The sequence below is a fragment of the Stegodyphus dumicola genome, chromosome 2, assembly GCF_044657685.1.
Source record: "Stegodyphus dumicola isolate Sdum_Otavi_A_Nest chromosome 2, ASM4465768v1".
In the NCBI taxonomy this organism is placed as follows: domain Eukaryota; kingdom Metazoa; phylum Arthropoda; class Arachnida; order Araneae; family Eresidae; genus Stegodyphus; species Stegodyphus dumicola.
The window spans coordinates 115,246,335-115,270,589 of NC_140769.1; the positions used below are offsets into that span (position 1 = coordinate 115,246,335).

At 31.6% G+C, this 24,255-nt stretch overlaps 1 protein-coding gene across 3 annotated transcripts in view; it reads left to right on the plus strand.

Annotated features, from left to right (window-relative positions):
- The window catches only part of LOC118188530 (solute carrier family 12 member 2-like), a 325,874-nt gene that overhangs the window by 255,531 nt on the left and 46,088 nt on the right, over window positions 1-24,255 (plus strand). For all 3 annotated transcript variants that reach the window (XM_085811044.1, XM_085811045.1, XM_085811046.1), the window contains exons 4-8: window positions 2,361-2,456; window positions 5,125-5,264; window positions 8,353-8,466; window positions 10,245-10,356; window positions 13,108-13,235. In XM_085811044.1, the coding sequence (XP_085667170.1) occupies window positions 2,361-2,456; window positions 5,125-5,264; window positions 8,353-8,466; window positions 10,245-10,356; window positions 13,108-13,235 (590 nt within the window). The remainder of the gene's footprint in view (window positions 1-2,360; window positions 2,457-5,124; window positions 5,265-8,352; window positions 8,467-10,244; window positions 10,357-13,107; window positions 13,236-24,255) is intronic.

A 24,255-nucleotide genomic window follows, 5' to 3' on the forward strand; every position in this document is an offset into this window, starting at 1 on the left:
TCATGAATACCTTAATACTCCAAATTCTACTCTGAACTAGCAGGTGCTACACAGAAAAGGATGCTCTTCCTGGCCTTATATAGTTTTCTTCCACCCATTGAGAGATTTCTAGTAACTTCAACTTCTTGAAATTACCAGAAGGCATATGAGGGCCAGATACAGTTACAGCTACATATAGCATCAATAACAGTTATTCAGCTACAATACCCGTTACAGTTGTACAGAGATTGGATCAAAATATCTCCAAGTTTGGTGACTTTGGCCGATTTCTCACCAAATTTGGTGGTAAGTTTGGTGACTTTGGGCAATTTCTTGCAAACTTTGGTGACAAAATTTAGTTCCAAAACCATTGCCAACTTGCCAATATCTCGCCAATTTAGCAAGATAGCCATTCACTGTGTTGTCAAATGGACTTGCTGTGTATTCTTCCTTTTCCAGCGAAGCTTGGCTTCTTTAGATTTTCATGTTACATTATACAAAAAAGTCTACAATTTCGCATATAATTTCAAAATTCTTATCAATATTATTTTTTTACTTCTTAACCTGAATGATTTAAATAAAAATGCATTTAACTCATGATATATCTAGTTAAAACATTATGTACTTTTTAACTTTTCAAATATACTGAAGATATACAATGAAGAGCCAAAGCATTATGACCACCTACTCAGTAACATGTTGATGACCTGTGGCTTGTAAAACAGCTGCAACCAGCCTTGGCATGGATGCCACAATTTCTTGGTAGATGACTGGAAACAGGTTGTACCAAATGTCTAAGCAGCACTAATGCAAAGTCGAGATATTCCAGCATGGTGTTGTTTTACCTCTCAGCTTCTGCTCCATGACATCCCTAATGTGCTCTATCAGATTAAGATCCAGTGAGTTAGGTGGCTAAGACATTAATTTCAATTCATGTTTAGGGACAATGCCCAATTGTCCTGCTGGAAGATTCCATTTGCAATGTGGAAGACAGACGCCATGTAAGGGTGCATCTGATCCACAGTTATGTTCAGATAGTCTGCAGCATTCATGGTCTGTTCTACTATAATGAAGGGTTTCAGAGCTGCACATGGGAACATGCCCTAAAGCATAATACTGCCGTCACCAGACTTTGTATGACCTGCTGTACAGAGGAGCAGTAATTGTTTGCCTGGAAGACAGTGTACCCTGACATGACCATCGATGTGATGAATGAGAAATCATGATTCATTTGACCAGGCAACTGTCTTTATCCATAGTCCAGTCTTGATGTTCCCAAGCCCACTATAGGTGTAATTGATGATGATGCTTGGTCGACAGAGGCACACAAGGTTGAACATCTGCTGCACAGTCCCATATTCAACAGTGTTTTCTAATCTGTGTGTTCCGAAATGTTTGCACATGGACCTGCATTAGATTGCATTGTCAGCTGAGCTACTGTCTGGTGCCGATTTTGCTGTATCAAGCAGGATTGTCTCTGATGTTCTTTTTCCTTGCTGCTGCATGAACATTCAACACATTGGCATCTATGATTGGTTTCACCATCATATATCTACTTTGCGTAAATACTAACAACGGCAGTTTGGGAACAACCTACCATTTAAGCAGTTTCTGAGATACTCGTTCCGAGCCTTCAGCCCATTATAATCTGGCTTCTATCAAATTCACTTAGATCAACAGCCTTTCCTATCACTCCCAAAAGCAAGTGCAAGAATGGTTCATTACCTTCTCCAGCAGCAGTTAAATAACATTTCCACTTAATCATGTGCCCTCAGTGTCATCCACACAAGTTCATTGAAAAGCATGGGATGGTCATAATGTTTTGGCTTGTCAGTGTATAAGGCTTCCATGTTAGTCTAAATGTATATATTCCATCTAGTCTAGCCTAAAATGTTTTGCTATTTCACCTGGTCTGTATCTATAGATAATATGTATTGATAAACCATAGTAAATTTTTAAAGAGCCCTTTTGAGTGACCATTAAAATCTGAGCCCTTTCAGATTAAATTTTTGTTCCCTTTTATTTTTCATTTTCAAGTGTAATCTTTCTCATCTTAGCTTCCTCACAATGCAAGTTATGTATAATGTTTGTGTGATTTTCCTGGTTTTATATTAGCTTTTGTTAATTCATGCTTTAGATAAGTCTCCTGCAGAAAATTTTCAAGATAGGTTCTTTTAGGTGTAATTTTATTTATATAATTTATTTGAATTTTGTTCAGTATATTTTCTCAGTATTATGTGTTAAACTTATTGTATAAAATTTATTTTGTTTTTGATTTAATTCAGTATATTACTGCAGTTAAGTATTTATAACAGAATTTTTTGCTTGAATTTTTATATTTAATATGTTTATTAATATTTGCTATTTTTCTCTGTTACTAGGTTTGGCTTGTCTTATAATCATTTTAGCTACTGCTGTAACAGTTTTAACTACTCTTTCAATGTCTGCCATATGCACAAATGGAGAAGTAAAAGGGGGTTAGTCTGTGTATTTATTTTTTTATGCTTTTATTCATTTAAAATTAATTTATGTAATCAGAAGGCAGCCTAATTAAAATCTATATATGAGTCAAAGTATATTTGAAGTAACTGTAAGACACTGAGATATTAACAAGATCTATTTATGCATGCAGAAATGCATTTGTAGGGTCTTTGCAAATGCGATATGAAAAATCTGATGTGTATACCACATAACTTCCTTGTATGGAATATTAAATTATATGCATTTTTTCCCACATTTCATTTAAACTAATTTCTTGAATTTCATTAGAGATATATTTATCCGTCAATTAATTCAGTTTTCACTTCGTGACAAGGCGAAAATACAAAAAACTTCAAATATCTATACTAAAAACTGAAAAATATAAAACACCAAATGCAGTTAAGACAATTTAAAAAAATATTTTTTACAGTTAAAATTAGTGTTTCTGTGCAAAAACAAGCAATTTGGCCAGCAGGCAAGAAGGCAGATTTTTCGGTGCACTAAACTGAAAGTTTATCTGTGGTCCCATTCCGCAAAAAGACACTGAAAGTGCAGAAACTATTTTGCTAAGTTTCAAATGAAATGTAAAAAAATGTGGCTGCTATGGTAAAAATATTAGGTTTAGTCGCACTTAAACAACTTTTAAGTTGTTGATAGTTCTACAACTATCACATGCAGATTAACTAAAGGTATAAAAACCTTAACCGGAAGATAAGTACAACATAATTCAATCATTTTTAAAGCAAAAAATGCACAATTTACCAACATTAAAAAAAAAAAAGAGAGAGAGAGCTCACTGAGCCAAGTAGCAGAGTAGATATATATATATATATATAACTAAAAGAATATATATATATATATATATATATTCTTTTAGTGCAGCTGATTGCAACCAAAAAGGAAGAAGCACAACTAAATGTTATATCAGCCCTATATATATAATTTCAATGTTTTAAGGCTACTTGTTTTTTAGTTATATGAGATACGAACATTTACGGACGGCACAAAAGAATTTGTTCTGAATCCATCTTAAATCCATTTTGCAACCCATTTTTGAAAAAGTCCTTTATTCTATCCTTACATGCAGATGTCATGCTAAAACATTGTTAAATTGCATTCGATAGTCATGAAAATGGATATTTTCTTTGAAATATGACACTTAAAAATTGTCGCGATTACAGTACAGTCAAAAGTCGTTAATTCGGACACCCATATTCCAGAATGATCTATAATCCAGACCTCAAAGCTACAAACTTTCTGCGCATGCGTCACCTTGACGCTTGCACGTAAGACTTTTACGTCTGTGAATATGCATGCGCGTAATACGTTTACGCTTGCGCGTTTAATGTATAATGGACGGTATAAGCTAAGCTAAAATTATCTAATTCAGTTAATGTTGCAGATTGCGTTGTTCTTGAATCTTCGAATTGGATCCGGTTTATTATTTTTTGCAGACTGTTAGAGCAATTTTATAAAAGTAAGCTTGAACTTTTGATTATGTCAAATAAAATGTCCGATATATATTTACTAATATGTAAAGGATCTACAAAGCGAAAGTATGTTTCGAAGTCCATTAAACAAAAAGTGGAATTGCTGCAAAAAATGGATAAAGGCATATCCTTTCTTTATCTTTAACGCCGCGGCGCGCAATGAATTGGAAGTTGATCTGTCAGTACTATCCTTATCTTCAGGGCAGATGTTTTTATTTTATTTGGCTTATAATTCCTTACTAAATGTAGTATTTCATCTTGATGTACTCCCTCTTTGATATGATTTAAATCAAATTCCTCGTCATTATAATTCGCTTCAGATAGCGAAGAAAGTGACAGAGGTTATTGAAAACGAAAAAATTTTGATTGACAAATTGGTCGGTATTCTCGACACAGCAATTATAGGACTTGAATAGCGGAACTTTGTAAATGAACAAGAAATTTTGTCTGTTTATAGAATTAAAGAGAATGTATTATCACATAAAAAACGAAGCAACTTAAACAACTTACATTGAAAGAAATGTTTAATAAAGTAAACAAATAAATTTTTTTTTTTTTTTTTTTTTTTTTTTTTTTTTTTTGTAAATTTTGATACCCTTTAGATCATAATTGTTCTTTATTTCATAAATGACGGTTTCATATTTTTAATTTTATAATTTCTGCATGCCATCTTACCAGATTTAAACTGATGATCTATAATCCGGAAAAATCAATAATCCGGAATTGCCGAAGTCCCGACGAGTCCGGATTAGCGACTTTTGACTGTACTTCCTTTACTTCATACAAGGAAGTGGCAAACACTTTTGTGTTTATTATTTTTCTATTTTTTTCTGTCAAGCAACTGAGATTTGCTCTGTCTTAATTATTAATTATCTATTGTAATTTTGTTTTACTTTAGTCTCTCTCTCTTTTAATTAAAAGCTGAAACTTGTATGTATTAAATATAAAACATTAATGCTTTAATCATTTAATCGTTTTCAGTTTAAATTTTTATTTGAGAATACCAAGGAAAATGATGGTGGGAAAATGAAAATAAAGGTAGAAAGATTAGGAAACACAAAAACAAAAATTCAATATTTCATTTTCCTGTTAAGTAATAATAAAAATAAAATTCTGTGATCTGATCTCTTGTTGCATAAAAAGAAATTGTTAAATATTATTCTTTCAACAATAGGTGGAACATATTACATGATATCTCGCAGTCTTGGACCTGAATTTGGAGGCTCTATTGGTTTCATATTTGCTGTGGCAAATGCAGTTGCTGTTGCAATGTATGTTGTAGGATTTGCTGAGACATTAAAAGTTTTGCTTTGGGTATGTTTCTGTATAACGTAAATATTTAAAAAATTTATTAAATGATATATTTCCAAAATTCTGTTTTGCGGATATAGAAAAATCATTCAAACAGTGTATTTGTATTTGCCAAGTAAAGCATATTCATAAAGTATTGGTTCTGTAATTTAATTAATATAAACCTTTAAATATTAAAATTAAAATTGTAAATTATTAAAAATTATATTGAAGTACGATAACTATTTATAAGCAATAAATTAATTGACATGTTAACTGTGGTTCTAAATAATTTGTTGTTAGAATCCTCTACAGTTGAGTCATGTCTCTCGAATAGCTGCACTCCCAGTTTCAACATCTGGTAGAATAGACATGTTTCAGAATATATTTGAATATACAGGATACAAGAGCCAACTCATACATGTGTATGAGTACAGTTAAATTTATGTGTTTTATATTTAGCCATCATTTCACTGAACAGTATCCACTATCTGCAAAAATGTTAAGATCAGCCATGTAGATTCATTGATACTGTCTGATTATCTACACTCCCTCACTATTTGCTATTTCACTATTTGCCGATGACTAAATTTCCCTCCCCCAGACTAAGATATTAAAAACAGTAACCATTTTCAAAATGGCAGCATAATAAGAATTACAACACACAATTGTTAAAATTTAAAACTCAAGAAATTTCCAATTTAAAACACTTCAGATTTTTTTTTTTCTCTCTCTCTTTTTTATGGTTTCTCCCATGTACACAGCAATCTGTTTCAACTTCAGAACAATCGAGAATTACAGGAACTCTACATCGCACGCAGTTTAACATGGCACACACTGTCATTCTCCCATATACACAGATCCATTTTCACTTAAAAAAACATCAGAGAACTGCATATGCTGTTGCTTTCCTGAGTACACAACAATCGGTTTTTGCTTAAAAAATGGTCAGAAAATAGCAAATGGTCAAATTTAGCATTGGCGTAAAATTTTGGTCCGTAAAATTCTATCATTTATTAAGTACACATTCATGGAATGCAAGTTTTTTCATTCAGTACTTTAGGCAAAACATCATAGTTCTGAAGAAATGCAGTGCTTTTTTTTTTTTTCATAAGCCAGCAAACTCCACATTCCTATTACCATCTTTTTTTCTTTTTTAGCCCAAAGGGACAATTTGCCCAGAAGGTCTATTAATTTTGTTTTGGCATTTTTCATTGGTTCACTATAAAAGTCTAAATCACTTTTCAAATTGTTGCCATCAAACATTAGAGCCATGCATTATTATTTAAAGAAATTAAGTAATGAAGAACATGTATAAATGTCTGTATGTTTCTCGCATTGTGAAAACAGAAAGAATATCTAGAAAAGGTACTTTGATAAACATCAAATTTTGAATAACGTAGTCCTCCACTAAAATATGGGAATCTGGAAGCCAAAATTTGCAATTTGTTTTATTGTCTATTTCATATTTTGTAAAACTTTAACAAATGTTTCATTAATAAACTCAACAATTTCAAAACGTTCCATTAACATCGCAATGTGCAAGGTTTCTTTATATATCTTACTGGTATTCTGATCGTAGCTTAACAATGAAAAATATTACACTGTCTAACGGTATTTTGCGTCAGATGACTTTCAATGGCTATACAATGGCTACTTCAAATTCCATTTTGGGTCCCCCATCAAAAATATAAAATCTGAAATCTTTCAAATTTTATGTATATATATACTATATATAATTACAAAACAATTTTTTTAAATACACTATATAATCATGCCTAGTATTTTTGCGCATTTAGCTGCTGAAAAAATTATCAATAAAGACATTAAGTAAGAAATTTAGAATCAATTTTTCACAAAGACCTAAAATTGAAATTTATAAGAAATAAATTTCAAATAATCCTATAAATTCAAAAATGAATTTAATAAATGTTAAAACCAAAATACTTCAAACAATCAATACCCCAATTAAAAAAAATTAATGAAATTTTTAGAAAAAAGAACATAATAGAAGAGGAAGTCAATCAAATTCAGTGCTGCTTCGTCAAGAGGAGGAATATTGAAATCAATTGAAATCTCTCTTCCATAAAATCCTTGCTTTACTGTTTCCTCTTCTATGTTCTTTTTTTCTTTAAATTTCATTGATTTTTTGAATTGGGGTATTGATTGTTTGAAGTGTTTTGGTTTTAACATTTATTAAATTATTTATGCATTTATAGGATTATTTGAAATTTATAACTTATAAATTTAAATTTTTGGTCTTTGTGAAAAATTGGATCTAAATTTCTTTATATATATATGTGTGTGTAAAATATAAAATGCCCATCTTTCAAATAATAAATTAATAATCCCCTTTAACTCTGATCTTCACTCTAAAATATGTAAAATATAAAATACTTATCTTTCAAATAATAAATTAATAATAACATTTCTGTACTGTGTCATTTCTAGATTAATATATATCACGAATCTTGCGTAATGCTGATGACATAGTAATTGGGAACATAAAATCTGAGAACTGAAACATTTCTAACTCAAACTGAAAGCTTCCTCTTTGTGAGCTTCCCTATAAGATAACTATGCACTTAAGTTTGTGTCTGTGTGCTTTTTTTATGTAATTTTGCTGGGCTCCGTTCCTAGCAAAAGTATCAAAAAATGTAAATGTTCTGGAAATAGGCATGACTATAGTGCCAAGAAAATTGTCCCCACAAATGTTAGTTTAAATAAAAATGGAATTTAAACCATCTCGACTGCTGACTTCTTCTTCAATATGGATCTATATTTCTATATCTCGGTGTTCCTACATCAATACTTCTCTGAAGTTTTGCTTTTATTACATATATATGATATGAAATAGTTTTATTATATTCTTTCCTTTACATCCCTGTTATTATAACAAAATTATTTCCTCCTCCCCCAATGCTTGGTCCTTTGAAGAAAATGTATTTTAAAATATTCAATGGGTCCAACAATTTCCTCCGAAATTAATCATGCTCTCTTAGTTTCATTTTGTAATTGTAGCATTAAATATCCTATTTTCTTTCATGTATTATTTTAAATTAAGAAAAATAAATTTAAAGTTTTATTTTTATGCATTTTATTTTTGATCCAGAACAATGATATGCCTTTATTGGACAATGGAATTAATGATATACGTATAATTAGCTGTGCAACAGTAGTGGTCATCCTGGGAATAGCAATAGTTGGAACTGAGTGGGAAACAAAGGTAATTTTTTTTTTAATGTATCTCTTTTAATTTTTTTTTTATTTGACATGTTATTAGCTTTAGGCCCTCCTAAATCATTTACAAAAATTCATTTTTAAAATTCCTGTAATATCTGATTCGTAAATATAATTTATTATTCTTAATGTACAGTTTTTATTACAGTCTAAAGATCTGCTTAAAGGATAAAAATGTTTCATTTGAACTGAGAAGATATAAAAGTTTTTTTTTTTTTTTAATTAAAAAGTTTTATTTTCATATTCAAATGTAATTTGCCACCTTAGCTTTCTTACTAATGCAAGTTTTATATATGATGTTTGAGTAATTTTTCCTGGATTTATATTAGTTTTTATTGCTTTCTGCTTTTTAATTAATCTCTCACAGAGAATATTTTAAGTTAGACTCTTCCAGGTGTAAATTTTTCTGTACTTTGTTTGAATTTTTTTAGTCTTAGGCATTGGTTCAAAAAACTATATTTACCTACTTAAAAATAATGAAATGTCATGAAGTAACCCCTCGGTGTGATTTATTTTTTCTTATAATGAACAAAATACAGTTCTAATTATCACAGTCCTACAGTTCTAATACAGTTCTAATTATCACAAGCTAAATAAATATAAGGATCGGACATAAACATTTTTCTTGTTAAGCCATCTGCTATGATAAAAAAGTGTCATCTGCTATGATAAAAAAGTGATAGTCCAGTGGAGGATAAAGCCTCAGCTGCCTAGCAGTCAAGTTCGTGCTGCTACAGGAAATCATGAAAAGAAATTTATTTTGAGAATTACTCTCCTTTTTTTTATCTTTTCCAGAGGACAAAGATTGCTTTGAAATACAACTATTTCCATAATAGTTTGTTCTGCTTAAAATCAACCAATAGTTCCCCTCCTCAAAGGTTCATCAAATGACACTTCAACAACATATAATAATTGTCTCAATAAACATTAAAACCAAACCCTTAGCTGCAGAAGTTCACGAGGAAATACACTTTATGCAAAATGTTTCCCATGGCTTTAGATGGTGTCATATGTTAATCTGTATTTCAGAAAAAGTTCGATCAAACTGGTTTGGATTATTAGCCCAAAGAAGCATTAGCTCAGAAGGGCTGTTAGTCTCAAAACGAGATTTTGTGTTGAATCACCTTAAAAAGCTGAATTACTTTTCAAATTGTTGCCACCAAATATGATCACTCTGTATTATTTAAAAAAAATTAAATAATGGAAATGCGCATGAATGTAGGTATGTTTCTCCCATTGTGAAAAAACGACAGTACTTAGAGCCATCAGATTTTGAATAACATAATCCTCCACTCGAACATGGGCACCTGCAAGCCTGAATTTTGAATTTGTTTTATTATCTATTTCATATTTTGTAAAACTTTAATGAATTTTTGATTAACGAACAAAGATTTCAAAGCGAGCAATGGCGACACTGTACAGAAAAAAGTATTTTTATCTCCAGCGCACGAAACTGTCTATTGGAAATTCTAAAGATACGCTGTTTTTAAATATTTTGTGATATTATTGTAGAATTGAATTTTATGTGATTTGAGTGCAAAGAACATGATATTTAATAAATAAATATGAAACACAAAATGCCCCTTTGGGTGCAGTATAAAATCTGAAAGCTTTCAATTTTTTTTTACTTTTAAATGCATTTGCATTTTGTAACTTGAGGTAATGTTTTATACCTACAAAAAAAAAAAAAAAAAATTGAGTGTCTTCATTACCAATTTAGCTGTAATATATAAATAGTGTATGCTAATATAATGTTATTTGCAGGCTCAAATCATCTTGTTATTGATACTTTTAGCAGCAATGGCTGACTTTTTAGCTGGTGCTGTTCTAACACCAAGTGATGAACAAATGGCAAAAGGTTTCTTAGGTTGGAATGGTAGGTTTGTATGTTTTGCATTGCATAATTTGAGCTTCAGACTTGAATACTTTTTATTTAAAAAATGATTGAAATAATTCATGACTTCTGTTTGATTCATTTTTCATCTGAATTTCATTTTATGAGCCTACTAATTTAATAATGATCATTTTTAACACTAGTTCAAAAAATATTTTTATACTCTATGTGCAAGACATGTTGAATTTAGAAAATGAATGAAGATTCAATTCCTCTTCAGCAAAACTTTTTTTTAGACAGGTGTCATTTAAATAATTTTAATGCAATTAACATGGCATAAGGCTTGTTATCACAATCTGAATTATTAGTGAATGCAGTGAAATCACTTGAAAGGTGTTTCATATCATTGATTATAAATATAGCTAAGTATGAAGCTAATAAAGTTGGAATTAACTGAAATTATTAAGATCCTTAATTCATGTTATGATATCTTTCAGTGCATCCTTAAATTGGCTTTTCAGTTATTCTATGAAGCAAGCTAAAGTGCCTTTCCCCCTCTTTTCTTTATCTCTCTTTCTCTCCTTTTTTTTTTTCCATTTATATTGTGACAATTAATTCGTTTTTTTATTTTGAATTTTTATAATAATGACATAGTGTAATAAAGTTTTTATTTAATGAATTAAAATTTGGTGCTTATGTGTTAATGCAACTGTGGCATAGTTTGTTAATTTTTTACAGAAGAAAAAGAATGATTGCTTAAAATTGTGAAAGGTTATTTTTTGTGCATAATTGTTATTATGTACATATTTTAGTTTTAGTTCAGTATTTATCTTGAAAAGCAATTAATAAAACTACTTATAATTTTTTTGTTTTGTTTTGTTTCTTTTGTTCCAATGGTAATTTTGTAGTGATTGCTTTAAGAACAGATTTCAAAGCAATTGTTTTGTTTAGTAGCTTGGTCTTGATGCTATATAAATTCCACTAAATATGATTCCAGGTGGTGATGTGCTGTGTTCATGTGTTTCTTATTATGCCATTTTTTGGAACATCGTATTCTTTGTTTTTCATATGTACATCAGTCCAGAATCGAGAAAGTTATATGTATGATGAACCATTTTATGCATAAACCCAGCATCTATTAGTTTCTCAGTTTTATATCTGGACTAAAAAAGACTAGATATTTCACTGCTTAATGTTTTCATTTATTTTCTGCTTTGTTTCCCAATAGATACCTCCTAAAATCCATTGTGATGACTAAACATGCCCTGCATTATGTTTTTGCTTTGTAAATAGACTTTCATCTATTTTACGATTAGATTTTTTCTGCCAGTCAATTTTATATTCTTTGTCCTTTTTATTAAGAATGCAGTCTATTCTAGTCTATCACAGTCTTGTCAACCATTCTTAGTCCATGTAACAAAACTTAACACTCATTAATTCTTTATTCCAACAGTACATACATCTGGCTGCTGCAGTGGAAGGCAGGTGACTATTATCAAACCATTTATGGGTTTGAATACTGACATGTTCATTATGCTTTTTCACACTGCATTTACAGAAAGATTTTCCAAAATATATCATCATCAGATGTGAATGTCAACATTTATGCTTCTGTGGCAAAATATTGTATTCCTACAAAAATTTTACCATACTTTCTTCTGTTGCAGGCAGATCCCTCAGATATTTTAAAATTGGGTTTAAGAACAAAAAAATTGCCATTTATCTTTAAAGCTTGTAATGCAATAAAAAGATAACATCTGTAGAATTTTATATTAAGTATTAATGCAACCACCGTAATAGGAATCACATGACTCCTATTAAGGTGGTTGCATTAATACTTTAGGTAGCCATGCAGATATTAAAGTCATGCTACTCCTATTAAGGTGGTTGCATTAATAAGAATATAAAATTCTACTTATATCCATCCATCCATATGTTATTTATTTTTAAATCTCACTACTTCTTATGTCTCTGAACAGCCATATAGCCCTTTTATATCCATATAATGCAATCCATTTTTATGCTGTTTAATGATGTTTCTCTCTCTCTCTCTTTTTATATATATATACCTTACTTCTTCTTATGCCTCTGAAGAGGCATATAGCCCTTGTGTATCCAAATAATCCAATCCACTTTTATGCTGTTTAACCTTTCGATGGTCATTAACGAGCTCAACTCTCATTGCAGTGGGCACAAACAAACATGCTCGCATTACACATTTACATCAGATATCTTTACAGATATCTCCTGTATCTGGGAAGAAAAAATTTCATAATCTCGCAATTGCTGAAGGTTTAGCACGTAGTATTTCCTATCGTTTTTACTTCTATGCATCTACATCAGATTCTGTGCACCACATGCTTAGACAATTATCCAGTTTCACTTTTTATGTGTAATTTTTATCAAATAAAAGTTTATTGTCCTTTCCCCCCCTATTGGTATTCAGATGCCATTTTTTGACATTTCACTCTTTGTTGATATTCATTCTTTAATAACCAAGCTTATGCATTATATAAATATAATTTTTTGATGAAGTTGTTCATTTATTATACTAATAAAGACCAAAAAAGATACAAGTGCTTTACTGCAATATTTTTTTTTTTTTTATGAGAGCAAGTATCCCCCCCCTCCTTTTTTTTTAACATATTGAAAGGTACTTTTTCGAAGATGTGAAGCATGAGAAAGTTTTTTTATTAATGAAACATGCGCTTTATTTTAAGTTAACATATTTACAAATAATATGCTTACAATGTTCCCAAACGGTCAATATTTAATTATTGATTTATTTTCAAGTTACAATATTTCTTGAAAATGTGGGTCCCCATTTTGCTGAAGAAGAAGGTTTCTTCTCTGTGTTTGCTGTATTTTTCCCTGCTGCTACAGGTATTCTTGCTGGAGCAAACATCTCTGGAGATTTGAAAGTGAGTTCTATAATTAAACATTGTATTAATATTCACTTTCATAATCATAGGTAAGAATATTAAATAATTATCCATGCATTGTTTTAAATGAAGACTTACTTTTTTATATGCTTAAAATTTTATATTTGTCCTTTTCTCATTTTATGCTGCTGCTTTTTTAAAAGTAATTATTTGTCAAAATCGTAAAAACAACCTTGTATTTAGCGTAGGTATAATGAAACACTCAATCGATTTCGAGGGCAGCTAAAGGTCCCTCCTCATCAGAAGAAAGAAATACCTAGAAAGAAGAAAATAAAGGAGAAGGAGTCACAGAAACATGTGGTCCTTATCAGCACTGCACATGGTTATAACTAGATTTTTAATCAGAGTTGCACTGACCGCCTACTTTTACAGAACCAGGCTATCTGATCGAGCATGAAAAATTAGCGAAGTTAAAATAGGGAGCGGGGGCAAATGCACCTTACGCTTAAAATCTGAACTTCAAATAATGGAAAGCAACCACTGAACAGATTTTTATACCCTCTGGTAGTACCAAACGCGAGGAGGTAATGCCATCTATCGGCAAAAATAACTGAATTAAGATAGTAGAATTTTAAAGGCATTAGGAAGGACTGGATTGGACTTCAAATCATTAACTAAACCTGCTAAATCTTTGTGAATGTGAAAAGCCTCAAGAAAATCCAATTCACCTATGGAAGAAGCCTTTTGGATAATTTTTGCAGATCCAAAATAAAAATTATGGTTAAAAGTCCAACTATGATACGCTATTGAAGACTTGTTAATTTCGCCTTTTCTGACATAAGATTCATGTTCCTTGATACGAAACTTCAACGCTCTTTTCGTTTGGCCGATATATCTTAAACCACACTGACACGATATACTATAAATTCCCCAAGAATTCAAGACAGAAATGCAATCTTTTAGAATCGAAGGGTGAATTTTATTAATAGGGGAGAAACCGACTTGAAAATTGAATTTCTGGAGAATCCGTGCAATTTTATAGCTAACAGAAGGATAAAATGGAAGCACGACAAGGTCATTAATATTATTTCTAACAGTGGAATGTCTTCTTTGATGGGAATCTGAAAATTTTTTAACGGCTTTATCAATAATCACGGGATAAAATCCACGGTCAATCGCAACTGCTCTCAAAAAATTAAGTTCATTGGTAAGCAAAGATTCAGAGGAACAAACTTTAAGCGCGCGGAATACATAATAGTAAAAAGAAGCCATTTTCTGCTTAACAGGGTGGCATGACTTGGCATGGGATGGTAAACAAATTGCAAAAGGTTTATGGTACACAGTGGTGCTAAAATCAGTTTCATTGTGGATTATAAGAATATCGAGGAAGGGGAGGGAATTGTTGGATTCAATTTCAAGAGTGAATTGGATGGCTAGATCAGTTGAATTCATAATAGATAGAATCTCGGATAAATCCTCTTTATAACCGTCAAAAAGTGCGAAAGTGTCGTCAACATACCGAATCATTCCACTGTTAGAAATAATATTAATGACCTTGTCGTGCTTCCATTTTATACTTCTGTTAGCTATAAAATTGCACGGATTCTCCAGAAATTCAATTTTCAAGTCGGTTTCTCCCCTATTAATAAAATTCACCCTTCGATTCTAAAAGATTGCGTTTCTGTCTTGAATTCTTGGGGAATTTATAGTATATCGTGTCAGTGTGGTTTAAGATATATCGGCCAAAGAAAAGAGCGTTGAAGTTTCGTATCAAGGAACATGAATCTTATGTCAAAAAAGGCGAAATTAACAAGTCTTCAATAGCATATCATAGTTGGACTTTTAACCATAATTTTTATTTCGGATCTGCAAAAATTATCCAAAAGGCTTCTTCCATAGGTGAAATGGATTTTCTTGAGGCTTTTCACATTCACAAAGATTTAGCAGGTTTAGTTAATGATTTGAAGTCCAATCCAGTCCTTCCTAATGCCTTTAAAATTCTACTATCTTAATTCAGTTATTTTTGCCGATAGATGGCATTACCTCCTCGCGTTTGGTACTACCAGAGGGTATAAAAATCCGTTCAGTGGTTGCTTTCCATTATTTGAAGTTCAGATTTTGAGCGTAAGGTGCATTTGCCCCCGCTCCCTATTTTAACTTCGCTAATTTTTCATGCTCGATCAGATAGCCTGGCTCAGTAAAAGTAAGGTGGCCAGTGCAACAAAATCTAGTTATAACCACGTGCAGTGCTGATAAGGACCACATGTTTCTGTGACTCCTTCTCCTTTATTTTCTTCTTTCTAGGTATTTCTTTCTCCTGATGAGGAGGGACCTTTAGCTGCCCTCGAAATCGATTGAGTGTTTCATTATACCTACGCTAAATACAAGGTTGTTTTTACGATTTTGATTGTCATATTAGCGTGTTTCTCTTCTAGTCTAATTATTTATATAATGTTTCATTTCATAAAATGAAATGAAGCATAAGTTTTGATGTTAAAGATCATGCAAGATTTATTTTCCATACTTATAATGAAGTGCAATATCTTCTGATTTTAAATTTAGTACTCAAACAAATGAGTTATCTTCCACTATGAATAAATACAATTCTTATGTAAATAATGCTACCCTTTATAAGTAATGTAAATGCAAATTTTAAACACTAGATTTTTATATCACTTGAATATGTTTATTTAAAAATATTTTTTTATAGTTAGAAGACATGATAATGTGAAAACTAGTGAAAGGTAAATTTCATTTCATAAAAATATATTCATGTAATCAAAGCTTTAGCTTTCAAAACAGCAAAAATCTATATTGTTTTTGAGAGTTTTCATTCTTTTTGCATTCATTTGGTTTTTACACTCTTCAGAAAAATACTTTTGTAATGAATGTCATTAATACTCAGCTAATGTAATGAATGTCATTAATACAGCAGCCTTTAATTCCATATGGCCAAAAGCTTCTTAAGTTGCAATGATATAAAAATTTAAATAAAGAATAGAATATTTATGACTAATAATGTTACTATGGCCTTAAAAAACAACTTAAATCCAAGCTAATCAGCATAAAAACTAAATGTAATTGTTCAGTAAATTTATATAAAACTTTAATAAGGCCTGTTGTCATTTACGGACGTGAATGTTGGATACTTAACAGAGCAGAGAAATACCTGATTTCCACTTTTGAAAGAAAAATCCTAAGAAAGATCTTTGGACCAGTATAACAAAGTGATATGTGGAGGATTCTCTATAATCAAGAACTGTATGGAAAATATTGGAAATATGGTGAAAATGATATTATGAGAATCATAAAGGCATCTCGCATCAGATGGCTAGGCCACGTGTTTAGATATGATGATGCATTTCCGACCAGAAAGATAACCTTTTCAAGAATCGAGGGAGTAAGACAAAATGCAAGACCACCCACTAGATGGATAGATGATGTCGAGCAAGATTTGAGGTTAATTGGAGTTAACTGATGGAAGGCTATTGTGCCGAATGAGGTCAAGTGGAGGAAACTTGGAGAAACAGCCTTGGCCTGTAACAGGCTGTGGAGCTTATGAAGAAGAAGAAGAAAAGCTTTTTAGCTTCATCTCCTTTACAAATATTTCAAAATTTTGCTGTTATATATCTGACTTTTTGAGGGCTTATGGATGATCATACAATATTTTTTGAATCATGGCTTAGTAATCTGAGTTCCGTGACTGAAAGCATTTTTGCTTTGAAACATTGAAAAACTATTCCTTAACAAGCCAGAAGCAAAACTGCTGTAAAACATATCTATAAACTTTACCTTAACAGTAATTTTCTTTGAATGTACAAAGGAAGTTTACTAATCAAATAGACTGGAGTAAACAAATAGGATGTTCATTAACATAAGATGAAATGTTTTTTAAACTTTCTCTTGAGTGTTATACCTTCATTATCTACCTGTTATTATATGTAACTTTTGTTTAATAAAATTGCAATTTTTTCATATATTTTTGACTGTTTTAGGGACAAGATGAGGTGATTTTTCAGGCTGTATAGCATACATAGCATGTAAACTTCAGCCTAATGTTTTTGAAGACAAATTTTCTCAATTTTCATCCCTGCAGCTAGGCAGTCCAATTATACTTGTAAAAGTGCTTTTAAATCTCTTAATTCTAGTCACCAAGAATCTAGAATTTTTTTTTTTTCATTTTGCTAAAGCTTTGATGCATTTTTATGATATGCATAGTAGCCTTATTAATATTGGTACTTTGTTATAGAAGTTTTCAACCATCTTTGGCGATTTTAGATTTGCACCAAGATCTCATCTATAATTTCGCCAAGTTCGTGAACCATGAATGTAAAAATAAACAAAGTATTATAATAACAATAATACTCGCTTGTCGTTTCTGAAGAATATTTTTAAGAACCCTTATCATTTTATGGCATGTAATTGCTCCAGTCAACTGCAGCATTTTCCTACATATTTAAGCTGTTTGTTACACCATTTTGTGGATGTCAGCTCCTCTGCTCTAGCATACGTAAATCAGCAGTGATGAACGATATTCTGGAAATGATAAATCAGCAGTGATGCGATATTCTAATAGCAATGATGAACGATATTCTAGAACCGCTGAAACCAATTTCTAACACAAAGGCCCTTCTTCATTTTGTAATTTTGAATGCTGCACTTCCAAATGGTTTTATTGTTAACATAAAATTTTATGTTGTGTATACTCATTTGTCAGGTAAAAGACCTCTTTCTTGGAAAAATGATATGGCCTCTGCTTCATTACTTAGTAAGTCAAAGGTTGTTAATGTCATATTCATCATCGGTATTGGTGTATATTCACACGTAAAAAAAAAAGAAGGCAATGTATATATTTTTAAATAAACACTGTGAATTCAAAAAACCTCATCAAAAGTGAATAATATAAGAATACACGGCAAAAGTGCAGCATGATGCTAATACACGATTACATGGTGAGGTATAAAAAAATGGTCAGTGCTAATATACAATCATATGCTGACGTATAAGAATATGCAGCCAGATTTTACTGAGATATCTCGGGTGATTGGTGATTAAATCTCAGGGATTGCTATAACAAAGAAAAACCTTAATATGTATTTAATTAAAAGGTTAAAATGTTATTTCCTAGTGTTTTTTTATGATATACTAATGTCCTTTCAAATGATTTTCATAATCAAATAAAAATGTCATTCTTTAATTATTGAAATGTTAAAAATAATGATTTTCTATATAGTGAAAGAATCTAATATTTTTGTCACATTATTAATTTCATGAATATATTTTTATAGCATGAAATTTAAACTTTCTTCTAAAACCTTGTTGATTTTATATTGTTCCATGCATCACCAGGTGAAGAAGATTATTTCACATAAAAATGTTTAACTCGTAAAAAAAAAAAAAAAAAAACTTTTTTAAACATTTAAAATTTGTGCTGGTGTAAATCATACAGCTGGTATGATGTGTATGATAAGAATTTATTAATTCAATTAACTTTATTTTATGAAAAATAAATTTAAATTATAAACCAAACTGAAGCATCTATCCTCTGATAACTATTGTATTTAAAATATGTTTTCTCATTTCCTTACATTTTTCAACAGAAGAGCGTTAAAAAGCTTTATTTCCTTAAAATTTTTGAATTCAAGTTCTGTCCACACACATTTGATATTATCATTATAGGTGAGATGACAGTTAGTTTTGCTCATTTGAGGGGTAATCAGGAAAAACATAGAGCATCAGAACAACCTTTTATTGCCTTTGGCCTCTATTCTTTAAAATATATGCACATCCTGGCAGTTTCCTGGTGGTTAATTTCTTGAATGCATTTAGAAATAAAGCTTAAAATATAAAAATGTCTCCTCTACAAGGATCATACGCCTTTAATCTATTTTACAATCACTCCCAAATCATTCATGTGTATTTATGATCATGGGCACAGCTTTTAAATACACCTTGTGCTGGTTTTTCTGATATACTATACTATTGATGTAGATGCTCTACCAGATTGTCAATAGATGCAAATACTGTATATAAGATTTTTCAGATGTTGCAAAAATCAGTGTTAATCTCAATAATAATTATGAGCTAAATGCTGTCCACATTCTCGAAAACAATTTTTGGGTTCTTAACTTCATAGCAAAGTACCCTCAAAACTGATATAACAAATAAAAATGCAAAATCTGTGTAACCATTATTTTGATTGTTTAAAAATTCATAGACATTTAGTAATAATGCTGCTTTTTGAACATCTTTTAAGAACAAGGCTGAATTTAGAATGTTTGATGGCTGATTTCTTATCCGATCCATTTCCTGACCTACATATCACATTCAAAATTTCAAGTAATCTCTCAGCAGAATTTTGCATGATTGAGTAACCAATATCCAAATAGTATTTCTGTATTATGTATGATTAGAAACATTGATTTTAGGCATATACTGAGAAAATTTCTGAAAGTAATATGCAAAATTTTGTGAAAACTGTTTACACTGATGATCAATAGTTAAAGAACTGCATCCTGCCACCACCTTGTAATCTATATTTATATACAGCAGAATATACTAGTAGGAAGCGTTCTGCTGCTAAACTTCAAGAATTGTGCACTGAAGTTTGTATTTGATTGGATTATCTAATTACCACAAAATACTTGCAGGCTATTTTACTTCCTGGTGGAAACTGGCCTTGTAGCTGCATTTCACATAAAAAACAATTCTCATACAACCATTTCCGATCTACTGTGTGTTGTGAACATGTTGTGTCATATTGGCAGCATTTTTTCTTTTAAAATTATTAGTTTTTGTGTATTAACTTAAAACTGTGTTTAGTTTTAATTCGAATGTTAATAATTTTCATTAAGAGTGCCTACTGCTAATTTTTTATTATAATTTCTACTGGGCGAGAAACACATTTTGTAAAGCAAAATATCATCATTTGTTATTGCGATATATTGAAGTACTCTGTTATTTGATCAGCTAAATACTGAATGTTATTATATATAAGATAAAAAATATGTAAATCAGTATAATTTAATTTAATAATAGCATCTTAATTTCTCATTTTTAATTTTGGTATTGCCTCTCTGTATTCTAAGAATAAAAAACTTTTCTGAACTGTGTCATTTCTAGATCAATCCATCTTGCATGGCTTGTGTAACGCTGATGACATAGCTGAAGAACTGAAACCTTTCTAATCAAAACCAAAACATTCTCTTAGTGGGCTTCTGTACTGAATAATTGTACACTTTAGCTTCTGCCTATCTTCCTGTAATGACGCTAATTCGCTGTGCTCTCTTCCTATTACAACAGTATCAAAATTGTAAATGTTCTTGGATAGGCATGATTAGAGTGCAAATGAATTGTGACCATGTATCTCAAATGAAATAAAAATGAAGATTTAATCTGCCTCAACTGCCAAGTTTGCTGTTTAATATGGATTCAACATTTTAGCAGTCTGCACAATCAGAATTCTTCCTCTTCCATATGTCATATACATGCTTTGCCATCAGTATTTCTGCATTTCTGTGTTCCTACTTCAGTACTTCTAAATTTGGTCAGTACTGTCTAAATTTGTTTTTATTACATTTTGAGCTGTAGGATGTAATATCAAAGCTATCTATTTACCATACACTCTTAGACCAAAAAAAATGACGCAAAAAGGAGGTATCCGAATGGAGGAAAATCGTAGAAGTGATGTACATGTACAGAAAAATAAATTATTACAATTTGAGAAAAATTGGATGATTTATTGAAGTGATAGAGCTTCACAAAGTGAAAAAGTCAGTAACGCATTTGTCCACCTCTGGCCCTTATGCAAGCAGTTATTCGGCTGACAGATATGCCAAATTCTGTCCAACTGGCGCGTTAGATCGTCAACATCCCGAGCTGGTTGGAGGGCCCTGCCCATAATGCTCCAAACATGCTCAGTAGGAGAGAGATCCCGGCGACTTTGCTGGCCAAGGTAATGTTCGGCAAGCAGTAGAAACATGTGCAGTGGGGAGGCGGGCATTATCTTGCTGAAATATAAGCCCGGGTTGGCGTGACATGAAGCGCCACACAATGGGCCTTAGAACTTCGTTGACGTACTGTTGTGTTGTAAGGTTGCGATGGATGACAACCAAAGGGGTCCTACTATGAAATGAAATGGCACCCCAGACCATCACTCCTGGTTTCGGCCTGTATGCCAGAAGACATTCAGGTTGGTATCACACCGCTGTCCGGGGCATCTCGCCTTCGCTGGTTATCGGGGCTCAGTTCAAAGCGGGACCCATCACTGAAGACTATTTTACTCCATCAGTGACATTCCAGTACGAATGAGCTTGACACCACTGCAACAGAGGTCAATGGTAGTCGTCACAAGGGGTGCTGTGACCTCAACCTGTGAGTCGTCTATGAATGGTCCTTGCGGTCACTGAAGCACTAGTTGCACATACATTCGATGATAACGATGCATCTTGGGCTGTGAGTGCCGCTCTGACGATTGCTCGGTCTTCACGTTCTGTCGTTTCTCTAGGCCTACCATTTCCTTCCTGGCGCTGTATGCGGCCATGGTTTACCCATTCCTGCCAACATCATCTAACAGTGGCATCGCTCCTGCTCAAATGTCGAGCTATTCGCCGATAAGACCAACCGGCTTCTTTGAGCCCAACTACACTACCTCTCTTAAATTCTGACATCTGCGCATATCATTCGTGTACCTATATGCGAGGCATAGTTACTGTCTACAGAATATACGGAATGAAATTCGTGAAGAATTTATGACCTAGAATAGTAATTTCTCCTCTTAAATATCCTGCCAATTGTGCAGATCAGATGTGCTGTAGCGACAACCGTTCATTCATTTGCAGCCAAAGTTTAAAATTTTGCATTTTCCATTGAAACCTGTATGCATATCAATTTGTGACAATTTGCTTTATATCTTCTCGGTGCGTTGTGGTGCGGGTTTTTTTTTTTTTTTTTTTTTTTTTTTTTTTTTTTTTTTTTTTTTGTCTAAGAGTGTATATAACAGATAGATAGAAATGAATCATCGTAGTCTTAAATGAATCATTTCGTAACATAAATGATAATTTTTATGTTGTAAAATATCTTAACTTTTTTTTTAATCAAGTAATGTTACATTAATAGGGAATGCATCATCTGTATGGTTAGACCATTTGCCAAAATATTACCATTTTTTATTGTATGAGATTTATAATTTATCAAACGTTGCCTGGCAAATTGCTGGTTCTCAGAGCGGATGCTCCTCTATGGGATACAAGGTTGTTATTTTTCATATGGGAAAATGCCTTTATTTTTAATTTTAAAACTGCACATTCCTTAACAGCTACCATAAAAGGAGGGGAGGTGGATGCTGTAACCTTGTTCAAATCCCAGAGTTGGCATGGGTGTTTGTAAATGTACATATAGTATTTTGACAACATGGAACTATCAAGTCAAGATTGGTTGTAGAGGAAGAAGGATAGGAAACTGTTAGATCCATCGTGTGAGGAATTCTCCATTAAAACTGGGATGAAACTAGAAAGTTGAGCTGTTGTCTGTTGTGGTGTATAACCTTGGCTATTGACGAATATTTACTACCTCTTGGACTTGATGAATTTATAGATCTAATAAAGATCTTTTCAGATCAGGAGGATAAGAAAAAACAACATATTCCTTAACAATATTGTTATGAAATGCCTAGCTACTGTGATATAGATTCCCCGCAAAGCGGGGTTAGAGTTGCCATGTTTAGTGCAAAATCACTCATATGGCGATATGCCATAGATAGAGCAAGAATATTCTAGAATGCATTCTTAGCCATTTTCTCGGCAATATTCTCAAAAGTAGGTTCAAGCTATATATATATCCTACCTGTAGGTAGGCAAATTAGTGTAATAGAATGTCTTGAGTTCAGAGATTAGCTTGAGAGGGGTTGACTGAATCCGGAGCTGTACTTTAGTGTTTTGCCGTAAAGCTATCTTCACTGTTATAGCCTGAAGGCTGTTGCTAATTGTTTTAGCATGTTTATGGGAGTTTTTCAATGTCTATATAAATGTGTCTTTGATTCTCCATCAAGTGTTATTATCAGTTACTCCAAATCCATGAACCTATAGAACACAACAATATGAAACATTTAAATGATTGATAATTTGATACGTCATATGCTTACTTTTTGATAACATATCATATAGGCTTAATTTATGTATATCAGTATAATTTATAATGCATGTAATTAATAATTTTGTAAGCCTTTCTAACATTAGTATCATTAATAAAAGACATCTGTAGATTCAAAATTGACAGTTAACTCAAAATCGCATTAATCTGAGGGCAGTTAAAAATCACAGAAAAGATGATTTACACATATTATAATAGAAAAATTAACATTAATTATAACAGAATAATGTTATTAATGATTTGCACCCATTTTCAAGCAGTTTATTCTGAAGAATAAGCTCATTTGGTTATAGGAATCAAAATGGAAAAATAAACATAAGTGGAAATGAAAAAAAACTAAGCTATAAATGACATTAAAAAACACTATTTACAAGAAAATATGAACAATGTCATTTGAATTCAAATTCTTGTTCCCCCACCACCGCCACCCAAGAACTTTTTGATGAAGTTTTCTTTTAAAGATCAGTGAGCTCTCTTGATTTAACAATGTTTATACCATATTGCTTTGGATTCACAGCAGAATTTTAAAATTAGAAGACTGAAAAAATATAAAAAATGAAAATGATATTTAAATAAATGTTGAAAACTAAGAAATATTCATATTTATTCAAATAAGTACAGATATAAGTATGGTGATTATATAGTAATGTAAGTAATTTATTGAGAATCTTTCTTCAGATGTACTAACACTTTCAACATCTTTGTTTTCAGAATTTTAGTTCTCATCTCCCCTATCATACTAAAGCACTTCATCTTTAGTACCATTTTGATTAGTGATTCAACATTTTAAAAAGATTTTATTGATAATATTTTCTATTATTTCTGTCCAAGACTACAAAACCAACTGAGGTAATGTTCTAACCAACTAAAAGATGATGTCCATTTTATATTACCAATTAAGAGTAAAACA